General features: G+C 44.4%; 1 protein-coding gene across 2 annotated transcripts; it reads right to left on the bottom strand.

Moving 5' to 3' along the window:
* Positions 1–268: 268 nt before the first annotated feature.
* On the bottom strand, positions 269–13,822 carry CCKAR (cholecystokinin A receptor). 2 transcript variants are annotated; one of them, XM_007521405.2, is made up of 5 exons: positions 13,277–13,820; positions 12,262–12,513; positions 7,281–7,542; positions 4,223–4,350; positions 269–2,095 (listed from the first exon to the last, which is right to left on the bottom strand). In XM_007521405.2, exons 1-5 carry the CDS (start codon positions 13,383–13,385, stop codon positions 1,578–1,580), a joined length of 1,269 nt encoding a protein of 422 aa, XP_007521467.1. In that variant the 5' UTR covers positions 13,386–13,820; the 3' UTR covers positions 269–1,577. The 2 variants fall into 2 exon arrangements, with proteins under 2 accessions (XP_007521467.1, XP_060044230.1); XM_060188247.1 differs by lacking the exon at positions 12,262–12,513 and having other exon boundaries at positions 13,277–13,822.
* Positions 13,823–14,382: the final 560 nt, after the last annotated feature.

The raw sequence follows: 14,382 nt of genomic DNA, 5'->3' as shown, positions 1-14,382 counted from the left end.
GACCAAAGAATGGGTGTACTTTAGTGCATGGGATGTAGTCTTATTATAAACATTATTTGTGGCTTATCTGATGCTAAGTAGGTATCTTATATATTATATTTGTTAAAGCTGGAGACACTATTTTAAGGTTAACACAACATTCAGTTTCTACATAGTATGCCATGAACTTTATTTTCTTGTTTGTTTGTATATCTTACACTAGCATGTAAACTTGATTCTGTCTGTCAAAAATGCCTGTGATTATTTATTTAAGTAGACAACTTTGTTCCCCCCCTGTACACAAACACAAAAGAAAGGATAGAGGAGTCAGGCGGTGGCACTCACATTACAGTGTACAAGGACCCAGGTTCAAAGCCCTGGTCCCCACCTGCAGGGGTACAGCTTCATGAGTGGGTACAGCTTCAGGGGTACAGCTTCACACACACACACACACACACACACACACACACACACGCATACTTTTATGTAATGAACATATATACTTGGTATACACACATAAAAATCCAATACAGTCAGTAACAAATACAGATTTTGTATTGACAGGCTTTTTTACCCTTTTTACTTTTTCTTTTTGACATTCAAAAGCTACTTACTAACTTTGACCAAGTAGGTTTGTCTTTATTATGGGCCAGACTACATTTCCATACTTGGGGAAGTATACATAAGTCACAACTCTTACAGAGATCTTTCTGGACGAAGAAGAAAATGCTGAATGAATACAAGAAGTTAAGTTGAGGCAAAAAAAAAAAAAGCCACAGTATTTAATATTATATTAAGGTGTATTTAAGCAATATATGTATACGTATATATATATATTATAATAGGAAAGAAACTGACTATTTCTGTTCATTTCCTGCACTTAGCATTCCATCAAGGATAGCATTTCATAAGTTATTTTCTTTGAAGTCTCTTTTTTTCTTAGAAGGATGTTTCTACTCAACTTTTGAGAATGATGCTTATGCTTGCTGATGTCACAGACTGTTTTCTCTGACTGTCCTTCGCTGAGAAAAGTCAGACTGTTCTCCCACTACAGAAAATGGCCAAAGAGGGGCTCACTTTATGTTCCTTTCAGTGGTCTTGATGAGGTGGGTGTGGAAGAGGCCTGGACTCTCTCTGGGGGCAGGGGGAAGGGGGCAAAGCAGAAAAATATACAAATCATATCCTCATGGAGTGGTGGTAGTGGGGGTGGGGAGAGGCAGGAGAGGAGGGAGAAGGAGTCATGGATGTTCTGGAACCTTCCAAAGTTCGATAGAACTCACATCCCCATTTGAACAAACCTGTTTGGCATCTACATTTGCTGCGTCAGGTCCTGTGACTGGCCTGCTAAGGTTCTTCTGAGGATGAATGTTACTAAATTTATCCTTCCTAGAAACCAAGTGAAGACCCCCTCCTCCCCCCCAGTATGGGGCTAAAGAACCCGAAGGACAAGGATGAGAAGCAGACACTGAGGAGTCCCCACTGGGAATGGAGCCTATCACTCCCTGCCTCCTCCGTCTCTTGCTGCCATTGGTCTTCTATTCTTCCTCCTTTCTTCCTCCCTCCATTTTCCCGCTCCTGGGGAGGGGGTGGAGGGGTGCTCACGGGGCTGGGGCAGAGCCCCCCATGTGGCTGTAGGAGTACCTGGACAGAGAGGCCCCGGTGGTCCTGGCCTCCTCCTCCTCCCCCGCCTCGCCACGGGTCCCTCGGGGACCAGGGTGGGGACAGCCGGGGAAGGTGGCCAGGAAGCCCAGGCGGAAGCGCTTGTTCATGAAGCAGTAGATGATGGGGTTGACACACGAGGAGGTGTAGGAGAGCAGCAGGATGAAGGAGATGGGGGTCCCTGACAGGCGGCGCTCGGCCGAGGCCGAATCGTAGGCCCTCCAGGCGTTGGCGCTGAAGATGGGCATCCAGCAGAGGAAGAAGAGGACCACGATGACCATGAGCATGCGGATCACTCGCTTCTTGGCCACCAGGTTGGCAGCCGAGCTGCTGCTGCGGACGCGGCCCACCCTGCTGGACAGCTGCTGCAGCTCCACCTTCCTCGGGCGCCTGGGCTTCTGCAGGTAGCACCCGTCGCTGTCCTCGTACCTGCTGCTGCCCAAGCTGGGACACCTTTCTGGGAGGGCAAGGGGCGTGGCTTATGGTTGGGGATGGGATCCCTGCGCCTGGTCCCCATCCCCACCCAACGTGGCCAGCCCCCACAGGAACTGAAGAATGAGGCAGGCACCCTTGGGTCTGCACCCATACTGAACAGGGCTGATGGCTACTAGTCCTTCACTCCCAATGACAAGCTACTGCAGAGAATACAGCAGAGCCCCTCTCCCCCACCACCATTACTGGCGGTGGTACACAGGTTGCCTTGTGTAAGGACCTGGGTTCAATCCCCTGGTCTCCACCTGCTGGCAGGATGCTTCAGGAGGGATGAGGCAAGTGCTGCTGGTGTCTCTCTCCCTCCCCATTTCCCTTCCCCTCTCAGTTTCTACCTGGCCTATTGAAATATAGAATACAAAATTTAATTTGACAAAAGGGAAAATTGGCCACCAGGAATCCACTGGGTGGATTCGTCATGCAGGCATCAAACCCCAGTGATACCTTGGGTGGCAAAAAAAAAAAAAAGAAAAAGAAATACCTTAATACAATAATGTATCATGTGATATATATATATATATATGTATATGTATATATATATGATTTATACTAATAAAATAGAATCCAGGTAGTGAGTCAGCAGATCCTTCAATAAGTCCATAAGGGAGTACCAAGGACAATACCAAGGGAATTTCATAACTGGTGGAATGATGCTGTGGCCTCTCTCTCTCTCTCTCTCTTTCATATTGTAGATTCTTTGGGTGAAACCCCGTTCTGCAAAAAATAATCTATGTATGGAGAATATAAAAATAAAGGTCATTATATGAATAGGATGAAAATGCCCACAGGTCACTTTTCCTTTAAGTACCACCAGTATTGCTGGGGCTAGGTATCTGCATGACTCCACCATTCCTGGTGGCCATTTGTTTTTGATGGAGATTGAGAGACAGGGTGAGTAGACAGACAGAAGGAGACATACCTGTACACTGCTCCATCTCACATGAATGTTCCCCCCTGAGGTGGGGACCAGGGGCTTGAACCCAGATCCTGGTGCATGGTAACATACTCTCCCAGATGTGTCACTGGAAACCCCCCATACCCCCAATACACACACACACACACACACACACACACACACACACACACACACACTTACACACACTTCTTTTCCTAGTTCTTCAGGAAAGATTCCTTCTTGCTTGAAGACTCTCTCTCTCTCTCTCTCTCTTACTATATCTCTCCCTCCCTCCCTCCCTCCCTCCCTCTCTCCTTCCCTCCCTCACTCACTCTTTCCCTCCCTCCCTCTACCTCTCTTTTTCCTAAACAGCCTAGGGTCTCATACGTTTGGTGACAATGAGCCATCTCCTGGATCAACTTTTTTATATTTGGGTACACACACACACACACACACACACACACACACACACACACACACTAAAAGCAGTATATATATATAGAAAGAGACTTAAGTATCACCCACTATATATGAAGCTCCAGCAGTTTCTGTCTTTCTGGCTCATTTATAGATCCAGGATGGAATCCAGGACCTCAGATAAGGAAGGTGGGAGCTCTACTGCTGACCCACCTCCCCTGGGCTCCCAGGCAGATCGTACTGTGAGGGATCTGGGTAATTAGCAAGACTCTAGAAGACCCGAGAAGAAGGAATGCCCAGGTCACATTTATGAAAGAGAACCAAAGAATGGAGTGCACCGAAAAGGGGAAGAAGTTAAGCCAACAGAGAAGCTGGAGTAGATTTCAGTGGGCAGTGGCTTGTAATAAATGGGAAGGAAGTGACTTTCTGAGCACATAGTGAAAGAAAGGAAGGAGCAAGGCCTGACTGAATTAGTTTGCTCAGGTCGCCGGACCTGAAGTCTCTTCTGAATGCAGAGTAAGCCTGGGACTCACGGACCCTCCGCCTATAGCTGTGTACCATTTCATTTTACCCATTTGTACCCTTTCAGGAGAAATGATTTATCCATTTTACATAAAAGAAAATAGAAATATTGGGGTCTCATGACCAATTATGAAATCACCTAAGAAGAGTTTTGAAAATCTCCAAGTCTATATATAGTATATAAACTCTTTTTTTCTTTCTTTTTTTTTTTTTTAGCTTTTGTGATCCATTGGCATAAACACACAGCTGAAAGATAGTTACCTCTGGCAGACTTCTTCTGGTTAGCGTCAAATTTTATTCCTTGGTAAAGTTCCAAAGAGATTAATCCATATGCCACCATCATCACAATTCCAGGAATTAGAAAGAGGATGAGTAACAGGAATGTGTGCCTAATAAAAATTTTAAAAAGTCAATAACCAGCAACTCTGGCATTTCAAACTTAGATGAAATGGAACAAATAGGGTTCATCTCCATTTTAACCAGTCTGAGCAACGAATTAATCACTAGTATTTAAGATCCTTGGAAATCTCATATCTGGAGAGTCAGTCATTAGAAGTTGTCGATTTTTTTTTTTTCTCAGGTAAAGTCTCTTAGGAAGAACTAGTTCAGCTAGAAGTGTTTGGTGTAATTCTTTGCCTTAAACTAGTTAAATGAAGCTAACAAGAGCTTGAAAAATGACAGCATGGGAATTACAGTGCAACGAAACTATTATCCATAATAACCATAGTAAAGTGATTATACTAACTGAAGATTTTTAAAATGTTCTACATATTGGGAGCTGGGCAGTGGTACAGCGGGTTAAGCGCATATGGCAGAAAACGCGTCAGGATCCTGGTTCGAGGCCCCAGCTCCCCACCTGCAGGGGTCACTTCACGGGCAGTGAAGCAGGTCTGCAAGTATCTGTCTTTCTCTCCCCCTCTCTGTCTTCCCCTCCTCTCTCCATTTCTCTCTGTCCTATCCAACACCAATGACAACAACAATAATAACAACAACGATGATAAACAACAAGGGCAACAAAAGGGAAAAACATTTTTTAAATGTGCTACAATTAAGCTAAGTATTTTATATATAACACATATATCATGGATAGTAAAAATAAAATATGGAAGTATATATACATTATTCATACAAAATATTTAGCCGTGTGTGTATATGCACATATGTGTGTATGTATTTATCTATCTAGCCTAATACATTCCAGGTACTTGATAATTATATGCACATACATTTAACTCTTATAATAACCTCTGAGGTAGGTATTACTGTCCTAATACCTATTTTACAAATGGGAAAACTGAGACCCAAGATTAAATAATGTCCAGAATCACAAAAATGGGATTTGAACCCAACAAGTGTGATTTTAGAGCTTATGCTTGTTATCATCAGTACAGCATCTGTTGACTTTACAGAAACAGTTAGGATTTCGTTTCCCGAGCAGGGTGCTAGAAAGCCTCCTAGACTCTGCATAGGCATCTTGGCTGCCTCCATCCCAGGGCACAATGGCATGCTGACTCTAATGCCCAATGGGCAGAGCTATGCTTTCTTTAAACACATTAGAGTCTTGAGGAATCACTTCCTCCTCCTTTGTAAGTCTGGCCTTTAAATCACTTTGGCAATCTGGCATGTGTAAGGTTATACAAATTAGGCTATAAAATTGTCAGAGGCGCATTTCTCATTGCTATGGGATAGCTTTCGATATGATTTCTTTCCAAGTCTTGGAAAAAAAATGAAAGCAGAGAAAGCAGAGATCATTTCATTTTCAAGTCATTTTCTTTGAATGACTTGCTCTCTGTTTCTAAAGCATGCTTAGGAATCATAAACAATATCTTGATTCAGGGTCTTATTTACATATCTAATATGATTCTTTTGTATTCTTATGAGAATCTTACAGCTATTCAATGAGGTAGATAAAACATGCCTATGTTATTAAATTCTTGTCTAAGTAAAGAACCTGAACCCTTCAGTGTGATTACTTGGCTTTGTCAAATGTCACCCAGCTAGTCAGCAAAGAAACAGGACTCAGAACCATGCCTTTTCATTTATAGTAAAATGTTCTGTGCGAGTAAAACCACATGGGGTTTGAGAAGATTTGCAGCTCTTATCCATTGCTCTGTCTTCAGTTCTTTTTTTAAATTCAATTTATTTTTTATTTTGAAAGATTTATTTTCATGAAAGACAGAAGGAGGCCAGAACATTGCTCAGTTATGGTTTATCATGGTACCAGGGATTAGATCTGGGACCTCTGGGGGCATCAGACATGCAAGTCTGATGTGCTACTGCTGTGCTGTCTCCCTGCCCCCTCTATATTCAATTCATTAGAGAAGTAGAAGCCTCTCGGAGTATCTAACTGAAATGAACATTAGACCATTCAGAAGCACTGAACTCTGTTTCCTCTAGGCTTGTGACCTTGAGCGATGAAAATGTACTTAGCCACTCCACATTTTGATTTTCTCATATGCAAAATAGTAACAATAATGGTGCTGCCCTGTAAGGTTTTGGGAGACAATTAATTGAATTGATTCATGGATGGCACTTAAACCAATGCCATCTGAAGTGTTTCCTTTCACAGTTATCCTAGAAAGGGGTTAGAAAAGGCCTCAGTAGTCACCAGAAGACTGGTTCTTCAGCCCCCTAGGGGCAATACATTCCAGTTTGTTTGTTTATGTTATTGCCACCAGGGTTATCTTAAGGGTTTGGTGTTGTACGATGAATCCACTGCCCCTGGCAGCTATTTTTTCCCATTTATTGGACAGGACAGAGAGAAATTGAGAGAAGAGGGAGAGATAGACAGATATAGATAGAGAGATACCTGCGGCCCTGCTTCACCACTTGTAAAGCTTTCCCCCTGCAGGTGGGGACAAGGGGCTTGAACCTTGAGCCTTGCACGTGGTAATGTGTGTAATTAACCAGGTGTGCCACTGCCTGGCCCTCACTTTTATTGGACAGAACAGAGAGAAACTGAGAGGTGAGGGGAGAGAGAGAGGGAGAGAGACATTTGCAGACCCACTTTAGCACTCGTGAAGTGTCCCCACTACAGGTTTTCCTTATTATTTTTTCTGTTTTATTTGATAAGACAGAGAGAGATTGAGAGGCAAAGGTGGGAGATAAAGAGAAAGACAGATACCTGAAGACCTGCATCACCTGAAGTATCCCCTCTGAAGGTGGGGAACTAGGGCTTGAACCTGGGTCTTTGCATATAATTACATGTGCTCTCAACCAGGTATGCAACTGCCCGGGCCCTCGATACAGTGCAGTTTTAAATGAAAGCTGAAAAATGACATCAGAGTGTATTCAAGAAATAAGCCCCATTCAGCCTCACCAGGACTGCTGCATCACGTCGTTGGGCAGAAGGAAGCGGCACATGTTTGCAGTCTGGTTGTTGTTCTTGGTGAAAGGCACCAGGCTGCTGTAAATCGGGTACGGGGTCATGATGGTGAAGGAGAGGCACCAGGTAGCAGCGATCACCTTCAAAGCGTGGGACTTTGTCTGCCAGACCCGGGACTGGAGCGGTTTGCAAATCGCACTGTATCTCTCCAGCGCTATGGCTACCAGATTAAAGGTGGAGACGCTCACAGATGTGCCTGGGGAGAGGATGAAGCAGTCGGCTTTGTCAGCTCTGAAACCCAAAGTTGATTTACAGACTCACTTAACACATATGATCTGCATCTGCTGGCTACGAAAGGAAAAGGCTCAGATGGTTAAGGAAATAATGTATATGTCTGTGTATTTAAAAATGATCTATGTTAGGGAGTCGGGCAGGTTAAGCGCATGTGATGTGAAGCACAAGGACCAGTGTAAGGATCCCGGTTCAAGCCCTCGGCTCCCCACCTGCAGGGGTGTTACCTTCACAAGCAGTGAAGCAGGTCTATAGGTGTCTGTCTTTCTCTCCCCCTCTGTCTTCTCCTCCTCTCTCCATTTCTCTCTGTCCATCCAACAATGACAACGCTAATAACTATAATAATAAAACAAGGGCAACAGAAGGGGATGAATAAATAAATAAATACCTATGTTCAGCTTTGTTCCTAAAAGGATTTAGAATAGTCTTTTAGGACTGTCTTTGCAAATACATCCAAGTGCTCATTTTTAGATAAACGTATTGAACTTTGATGATCACTTAACACCTACTTAGGTGCTCATTTATCAATAATCAAGGATATGGCAAGTGTTCCTAGTCCACAGGGAAAGGTTTTTAAAATATTTTATTGTTGATAGAGACACAGAGAAACTAAGAGGGAAGGAGGAGACAGAGACAGAGAGATAGAGTAAGCAAGAGAGAGAGCACTACACCCAAAGTAGTACTTCACTGCTCAGACTTGAACTTGGGTCTTTGCACACTGTAGCATTTATGGTCTACTAAATGACCCATAGACCAGCCCCAGAAAAGGTTTTTGAGAAACCCATAGGTGAGCCTCTAACTTTGAATTCATCAAAGGAACCTGTCCCCAGCAAACCATTAAATAAGAACATGTTCTGGCTTTTACCTTAAAGAGTTGACTACACCAAACACACCCATCCAAAAAGATTTATGTACACCTATGTTCATAGCAGCACACTTTTTAAAAAAATATATATTTATTTCCCCTTTTGTTGCCCTTGTTGTTGTAGTTATTATTGTTGTTGTTATTAATGTTGTCGTTGTTAGGTAGGACAGAGGGAAATGGAGAGAGGAGGGGAAGAGAAAGACAGACACCTGCAGACCTGCTTCATCACCTGTGAAGCGACTCCCCTGAACGTGGAGAGCCAGGGGCTCGAACCGGGATCCTTGAGCCAGTCCTTGCACTTTGTGCCACATGCTCTTAACCTGATGTGCTTCCACCTAACTCCCGCAGCACAATTTTAGTAGCCAGCCAAAACTTGGAAGCAACCCAGGTGTCCAACAACAGGTGTCCAACAGATGAGTGGCTGAACAAGTTGTGGTATATATACACAATGGAATACGACTTAGCTATTAAAAATGGTGATTTCACCATTTTCAGTCCATCTTGGATGGAGTTTGAAGAAATCATGATAAGTAAGATAAGTCAGAACAGAAGGATGAAAAGATGACAGAGGACTTAGTGGGGGTTGTATTGTTATATGGAAAACTGGGAAATGTTATGCATGTACAAACTATTGTATTTACTGTCGAATGTAAAACATTAATCCCCCAATAAAGAAATTTAAAACAAAGAAACAGAAGGATGAATATGGGATGATCTTACTCATAGACAGAAGTTGAAAAACAAGATCAGAAGAGAAAATACTAAGCAGAACTTGGAGTGGAGTTGGTGTACTGCACCAAAGTAAAAGATTCTGGAATGGGTGGAGGAGAGGGTTCAGGTCCTGGAACATGATGGCAGAGTACCTAGTGGGGGTTGTATTGTTATGTGGAAAACTGGGAAATGTTATGCATGTACAAACTATTGTATTTACTGTCGAATGTAAAACATTAATCCCCCAATAAAGAAATTAAAGGAAAAAAAATACAGACATAGAGGTACTACCAGAGAAAGACTTCAGAAAGCTCATTATAAGGACTCTCCAAGAATCTAAGCATAGTATGAAGAGGCATATTCAAGACCTGAAAGAATATATCACTAAGGAGTTAGGAAACAGACACATAGGAAAAGAGCTTCAAACAATGTTCTCCAGGAAATTAGAAAACGGACCAGGTGGTGGCACACCTGGTTGAACACACATGTTACAGTGTGCAAGGACATAAGTTCAAGCCCCTGCTCCCCACCTATAGGGGGAAAGCTTCACGAGTGGTGACGCAGGTCTGCAGATGTCTCTCTGTTTCTCTCCCTCTCTATCTCCCCATTCCTTCTCGATTTCTGACTGTCTCTGTCCAATAAATAGAAAGATTTAAAAAAATTAAAAAAATAAATTAGAAAATATGAAATAAGAATTTCAGAAGTAGTTCATGAAAGAGTCAGGAAGCAAAAAGAAAAAAAAAAAGAGTTGATTATATGTAGTTTAGGCTATAGAGCCCCAAACTCATCAAACCCAAGTCTGATTGTGAACAACTGTAATAATAAATCCACCGTTTGAGCAGACACTCATTGTTGTGAAATACTACATGCAAGCCTTTAAGGGACATTAACCAATAGTATCGAGGAAAACATAAAACTGAGGGAAATGTCGAAATCGTTAGAGTTAGAAACCCAACTACAAACTACAAGCCTTACGGTTTCACAAACACTTTCAGGATTATTTTGCCATTTCATTTTGTTTATTTTAAACAAAAGCCACTTTTATATTGAGGTGAAATTTACACACCAAACAATGTTTTGAGGCAAATAACCCCATGGCATTTAGTACCTTTGTATGTTGTGTGACCAGGCAAGCATTCACTTTATGAGTTTCATGTTCCCTCATGAAGACCCTTAAAGTCACTTTGTGACAGATACACATGCTCAGGAATGGGAAAGCTTCAAGCGCTCTGAAATACTCCCTGTTGTTATTGCTTCTCTGTTTAACTGGAATCCTTTTCCCCACCCCAGCCTCCCCTTGTTTCTATTTTCAGGGGACTTGGACACGGTGGCACTTTCTTCATTATTTGTCTCTGGAACGCGTATCTGTAATTCATCATCATTTTGTCAGTGCTGAGTCCTGCTTCCCCGAAAGGGAGAAATAAGGGCTATGAAAGCTTTTCAGTTATTAAAAAAAACCACCCTAGCCCAACGCAGCTCTGCATATTTTATGTGGCTTAGGTCAGAACACAGACCAGCAACCCCTTCATCTCCTGCTCCTTTGTCTCCTCATGCCTAGTTCTCAGAACAGGCAGTTTGGCAATTTGCTGCCAGTGGAGACCCAGAGACACATCTCTGTTTGGCTAAAGGGGAGAAGCACCTTGGTAAATTGAGGCCCTGTGCTGAGCATGGTGACAGCTCCTGGTCTCAGCACTGTGGCTCACCACCTGTGCATCCCCAGGCATGTTATTAATTAACCTCTCTGTGTCTCTGATTACTCCTCTCTGAAATGGGACTACCTACATGCACTTCTAGGGCTGGTCGACACATATGATCCTGGCAAAAAAAAAAAAAAAAGCCCTAGATGCAATGTCTGGTGTGTACAAACACATTACCTCTTGTGGTTTTTCTTCTTTTCATCACCCTTTTGATGGACAAAGGCAAAGATCCACATAGCTCAGCCAACCAGGGTCAGCTCAGGGACCCCATAGGCCCCAAGAGCAAATTCTACTCCTCTTCTAGCGACAGAGGCCTCCTCCCATCCCCACACCCCTCTCTCCCTCTCTCTCTCTCTCTCCCTCTCTCAGATAGCCCCAGTCCTTGGGGGAAAAGACTGGGCAGTGAGTCCTGAGAAGGAAATCTAGGAAAGTAATGAATTTTTCTCTTTCTTTCTTTCTTTCTTTCCTTCCTTCCTTCTCTCTCTCTTTCTTTCTTCTGTACAAAAAATATTTATAAATATTTTTTATTCTTGATAGAAACAGAAAAATTGAGAGGGAAGGGAGAGGTAGAGAGGTAGAGAGAGAACAAGCAAGAGAGAAATTTGCAGCAATGCTTTACTACTTATAAAGCTTCCTACCACCCAGCAGGCAGGGGACTGGGGCCTTGAACCCTGTATTGTGTGAGCTCATTCAGGTGTGCCACCACCCAGCCCCTATTAATCTGGTTTTCAAATATTATGTTCTCGAGGAAGGTAACATCAGCCCCCACCAGAGAAATCCTTCCCCTTTCTTTCTCTACTCTTACCACCCCAAACATTATGCCCTAGGCTGGGTAGAGTTTAGAATACAATCCACAGATTCTAGAAAGGACCCGAATGATTTGGATTCTGCTTTCTCTTTAGCAGAAAGCAAGCACACCCCATGTCTTCTGCTGTTTCCTTCCTCTCCTCTCCTCTCCTCTCCTCTCCTCTCCTCTCCTCTCCTCTCCTCTCCTCTCCTCTCCTCTCCTTTCCTTTCCTTTCCTTTTCTTGTTATTATTTTTGATGGAGACAGAGAGGGAGAGAGAAAGATACCAGCAGCACTGTTTCGCCACTTGGGAAACATCCCCTCACACCCCTAAGCATGTGGGGATGGGGAACTTGAATCCGGCTCCTTGCACATGGTAGCACATGCACTTTGCCAGGTGTTCTTCCACTTTGAGAAAACTGACCTCAGAAATGAACAAGAGGAGAAAGACTGTGTGGTGATGTTTGAAGACTGAGCAGCCCCCCAAAGCCAGCACACTGCCTGTACAACCAGGTGTTAGATTGCCCTTTCACTCCCATTCTGCTAAAACATCCAGGGCCCTGGGAATGTTTGAGACCAGGGTCTGAGGGAGAGTGTCAGAACCCTCCCTCCAGGGAGGACTCACCCATGAAGTAGGTGGTGGTCTTGCAGACCGCACTCCCGAAGATGAAATCCTTGAGCAGGTTGGGGATGAGGTTGAAGGGCATGCAGAAGAGGCAGAGCATGAGGTCGCTCACGGCCAGGGAGAGCAAAAAGATGTTGGTGACCGTTCGCATCCTCTTGTTCCGAATCAGAACGGTAATGACCAGTGTGTTCCCCAGGACACTGAGCAGGAATATCAGTGAGTACAAGAAAATCTGTACCGCGGGCTGCCACTCTGAACAGAGCAACAGGGGCGAGATGGAGGGAAGGGGGTTATGAGAGCAGAATGTTAAAACCTTTCCTCACCAAGCAAGTGTCTATTTCCTGCTGATTTCTTATTTTGTTTTCTTTTTCCTTTCTCTTCTTTCCTTTTCCTTTCTCTTCTTTCACCTTCTCTCCCTCCTCCCCTCCCTCCCTTCCTCCTTTCCTTCCCCTCTCTCTTTTTTCTTTCCTTCTTTCTTTCCATCATCAAGCACAACTATTCCTGTGTTGACACTATTTTACTGAAACCAATTGAGTGATTCCATGGCTCCTAAAAGGTGGATTTGTTAAAAGATCATTCAGGGAACCACTCCCCTCCTTCTCAAGTGAACTGTATAAGTGCTTGCTTTCCTGATTGCTAAGCATTATTTTGGTCGAATCACTTCTCCACGCTGGATTTGCCCCCAAGAAAAGGCACTGGTTGCACTGTGACAGTGCCTTTTCTGCAAGGTGTGTAAGTTCAAGCTCCGACACTTGTCCACCCTCTTTGTCCCACTTTAGTTCCTCCTCCCCCAAACCTATCCATTAATCCCTAAGGCTCCTTTTTTGGGAGTAGGAACACTGCCTCAATTCTGCTTTTGGATCTTTGCTCAAACTTCCAATCAATTGACTTTCACCAGCCCTTGCTCCTAAGGAAAATACCTCTATCAGCCTTGCAAAAATACCCCTCCCCCACCCACCCCCTTTTAACTTAATAGTTTGCTGAATTCAAACAGTAAGTAGTCCATGACACCTACCTTTGGAACGCTGAGGCTGATCCAGGCAGAAAAGCGTCCTGTTTTCCATCCCCTCTTCACAGGGACCTGAGATGGCACTTCCATTCACAAGCAGGCTGTCAACCTCCATCCTTGCCTGCAGCTGCTTCCCACCAGGAGCTGGTGAACTGCTCACTGCTCACTGCCGGCTTAGCGCCCCCAACACTGGAGAGTCTCCCACGTGCACCCTGCCCTGGAGAGCCAGGTAGGGAGGGTGGGGGCCCCAGTGGGGAGCTTGTGCTGCCATTCCTAAAAGGGCCTCCACTTCAGCACACCCAGCCCCCGGCCAGACACAAGTCTGTCTGCTCTCCTGTGTGGGAGCGGGCAGCTCCCGCAAGCCAAGCCCGCTCCACCTTCCTGGCCACCCCTCCCCTCGTGGGCCAACCCAGGGCCCTGAATGCTGCAGCCTGGCTCCCAGTTAACCCTTCCTGCAGTGCCTCTACTCTCATGCTGTGGACACACGCAGGCACAGACCCAGTCCCTCTTCTCTGTGGAGGAACCTGTCCTGGTCCCAGATGCAGCCGGAGCTCTGCAGGAACAATGAACAAGGTAACAGATATGATAATGAGAACCATCAGGACAGAGGGACACGGAGGGACCGCCTTTCCAGCTCCTTCTAGAAAAGCAATTAGTGCCCTTTTAGCTTTGGAACTGTGCCCAGCAATGTGTGGGGATCTGACTGCCTGGGTGGTTGTTAAGTTGTTAAAGACCACAGAGTTATTTCTCCTGGTCTCTACCCTTATGAAGGGGAAGGCGAGGGAGCCCTGATGAATAGAGGCACCCAGAGCCTTATCACAGAAATGTAGTGAGCTTTTCCACACACTCATCAACTCACTGGACAATTAATTCAGTGCAGAGAGTGGACTATTATTCACAAAGAAGAACAAGATTTCAGGTAGTGGGGGCTGGGGGTGGGTGGTGTACTCAGTTGAGCACACATGCTACTCTGTGTAACAACCCAGGTTCAAACCCCAAATGCCCATCTGCAGAGGGAAGCTTCACAAGGCGTGAAGCAGTGCTGCAGGTGTCTCTCTTGCTCTCTTGCTTTTTATCTCCACCTTCCCTCTCAATTTCTTTGTCTCTATCCA

Source organism: Erinaceus europaeus, chromosome 3, assembly GCF_950295315.1.
Source record: "Erinaceus europaeus chromosome 3, mEriEur2.1, whole genome shotgun sequence".
NCBI lineage: Eukaryota > Metazoa > Chordata > Mammalia > Eulipotyphla > Erinaceidae > Erinaceus > Erinaceus europaeus.
The sequence above is the reverse complement of the archived record's forward strand: the minus strand, read 5'-3'. Positions and strand labels throughout refer to the sequence as shown.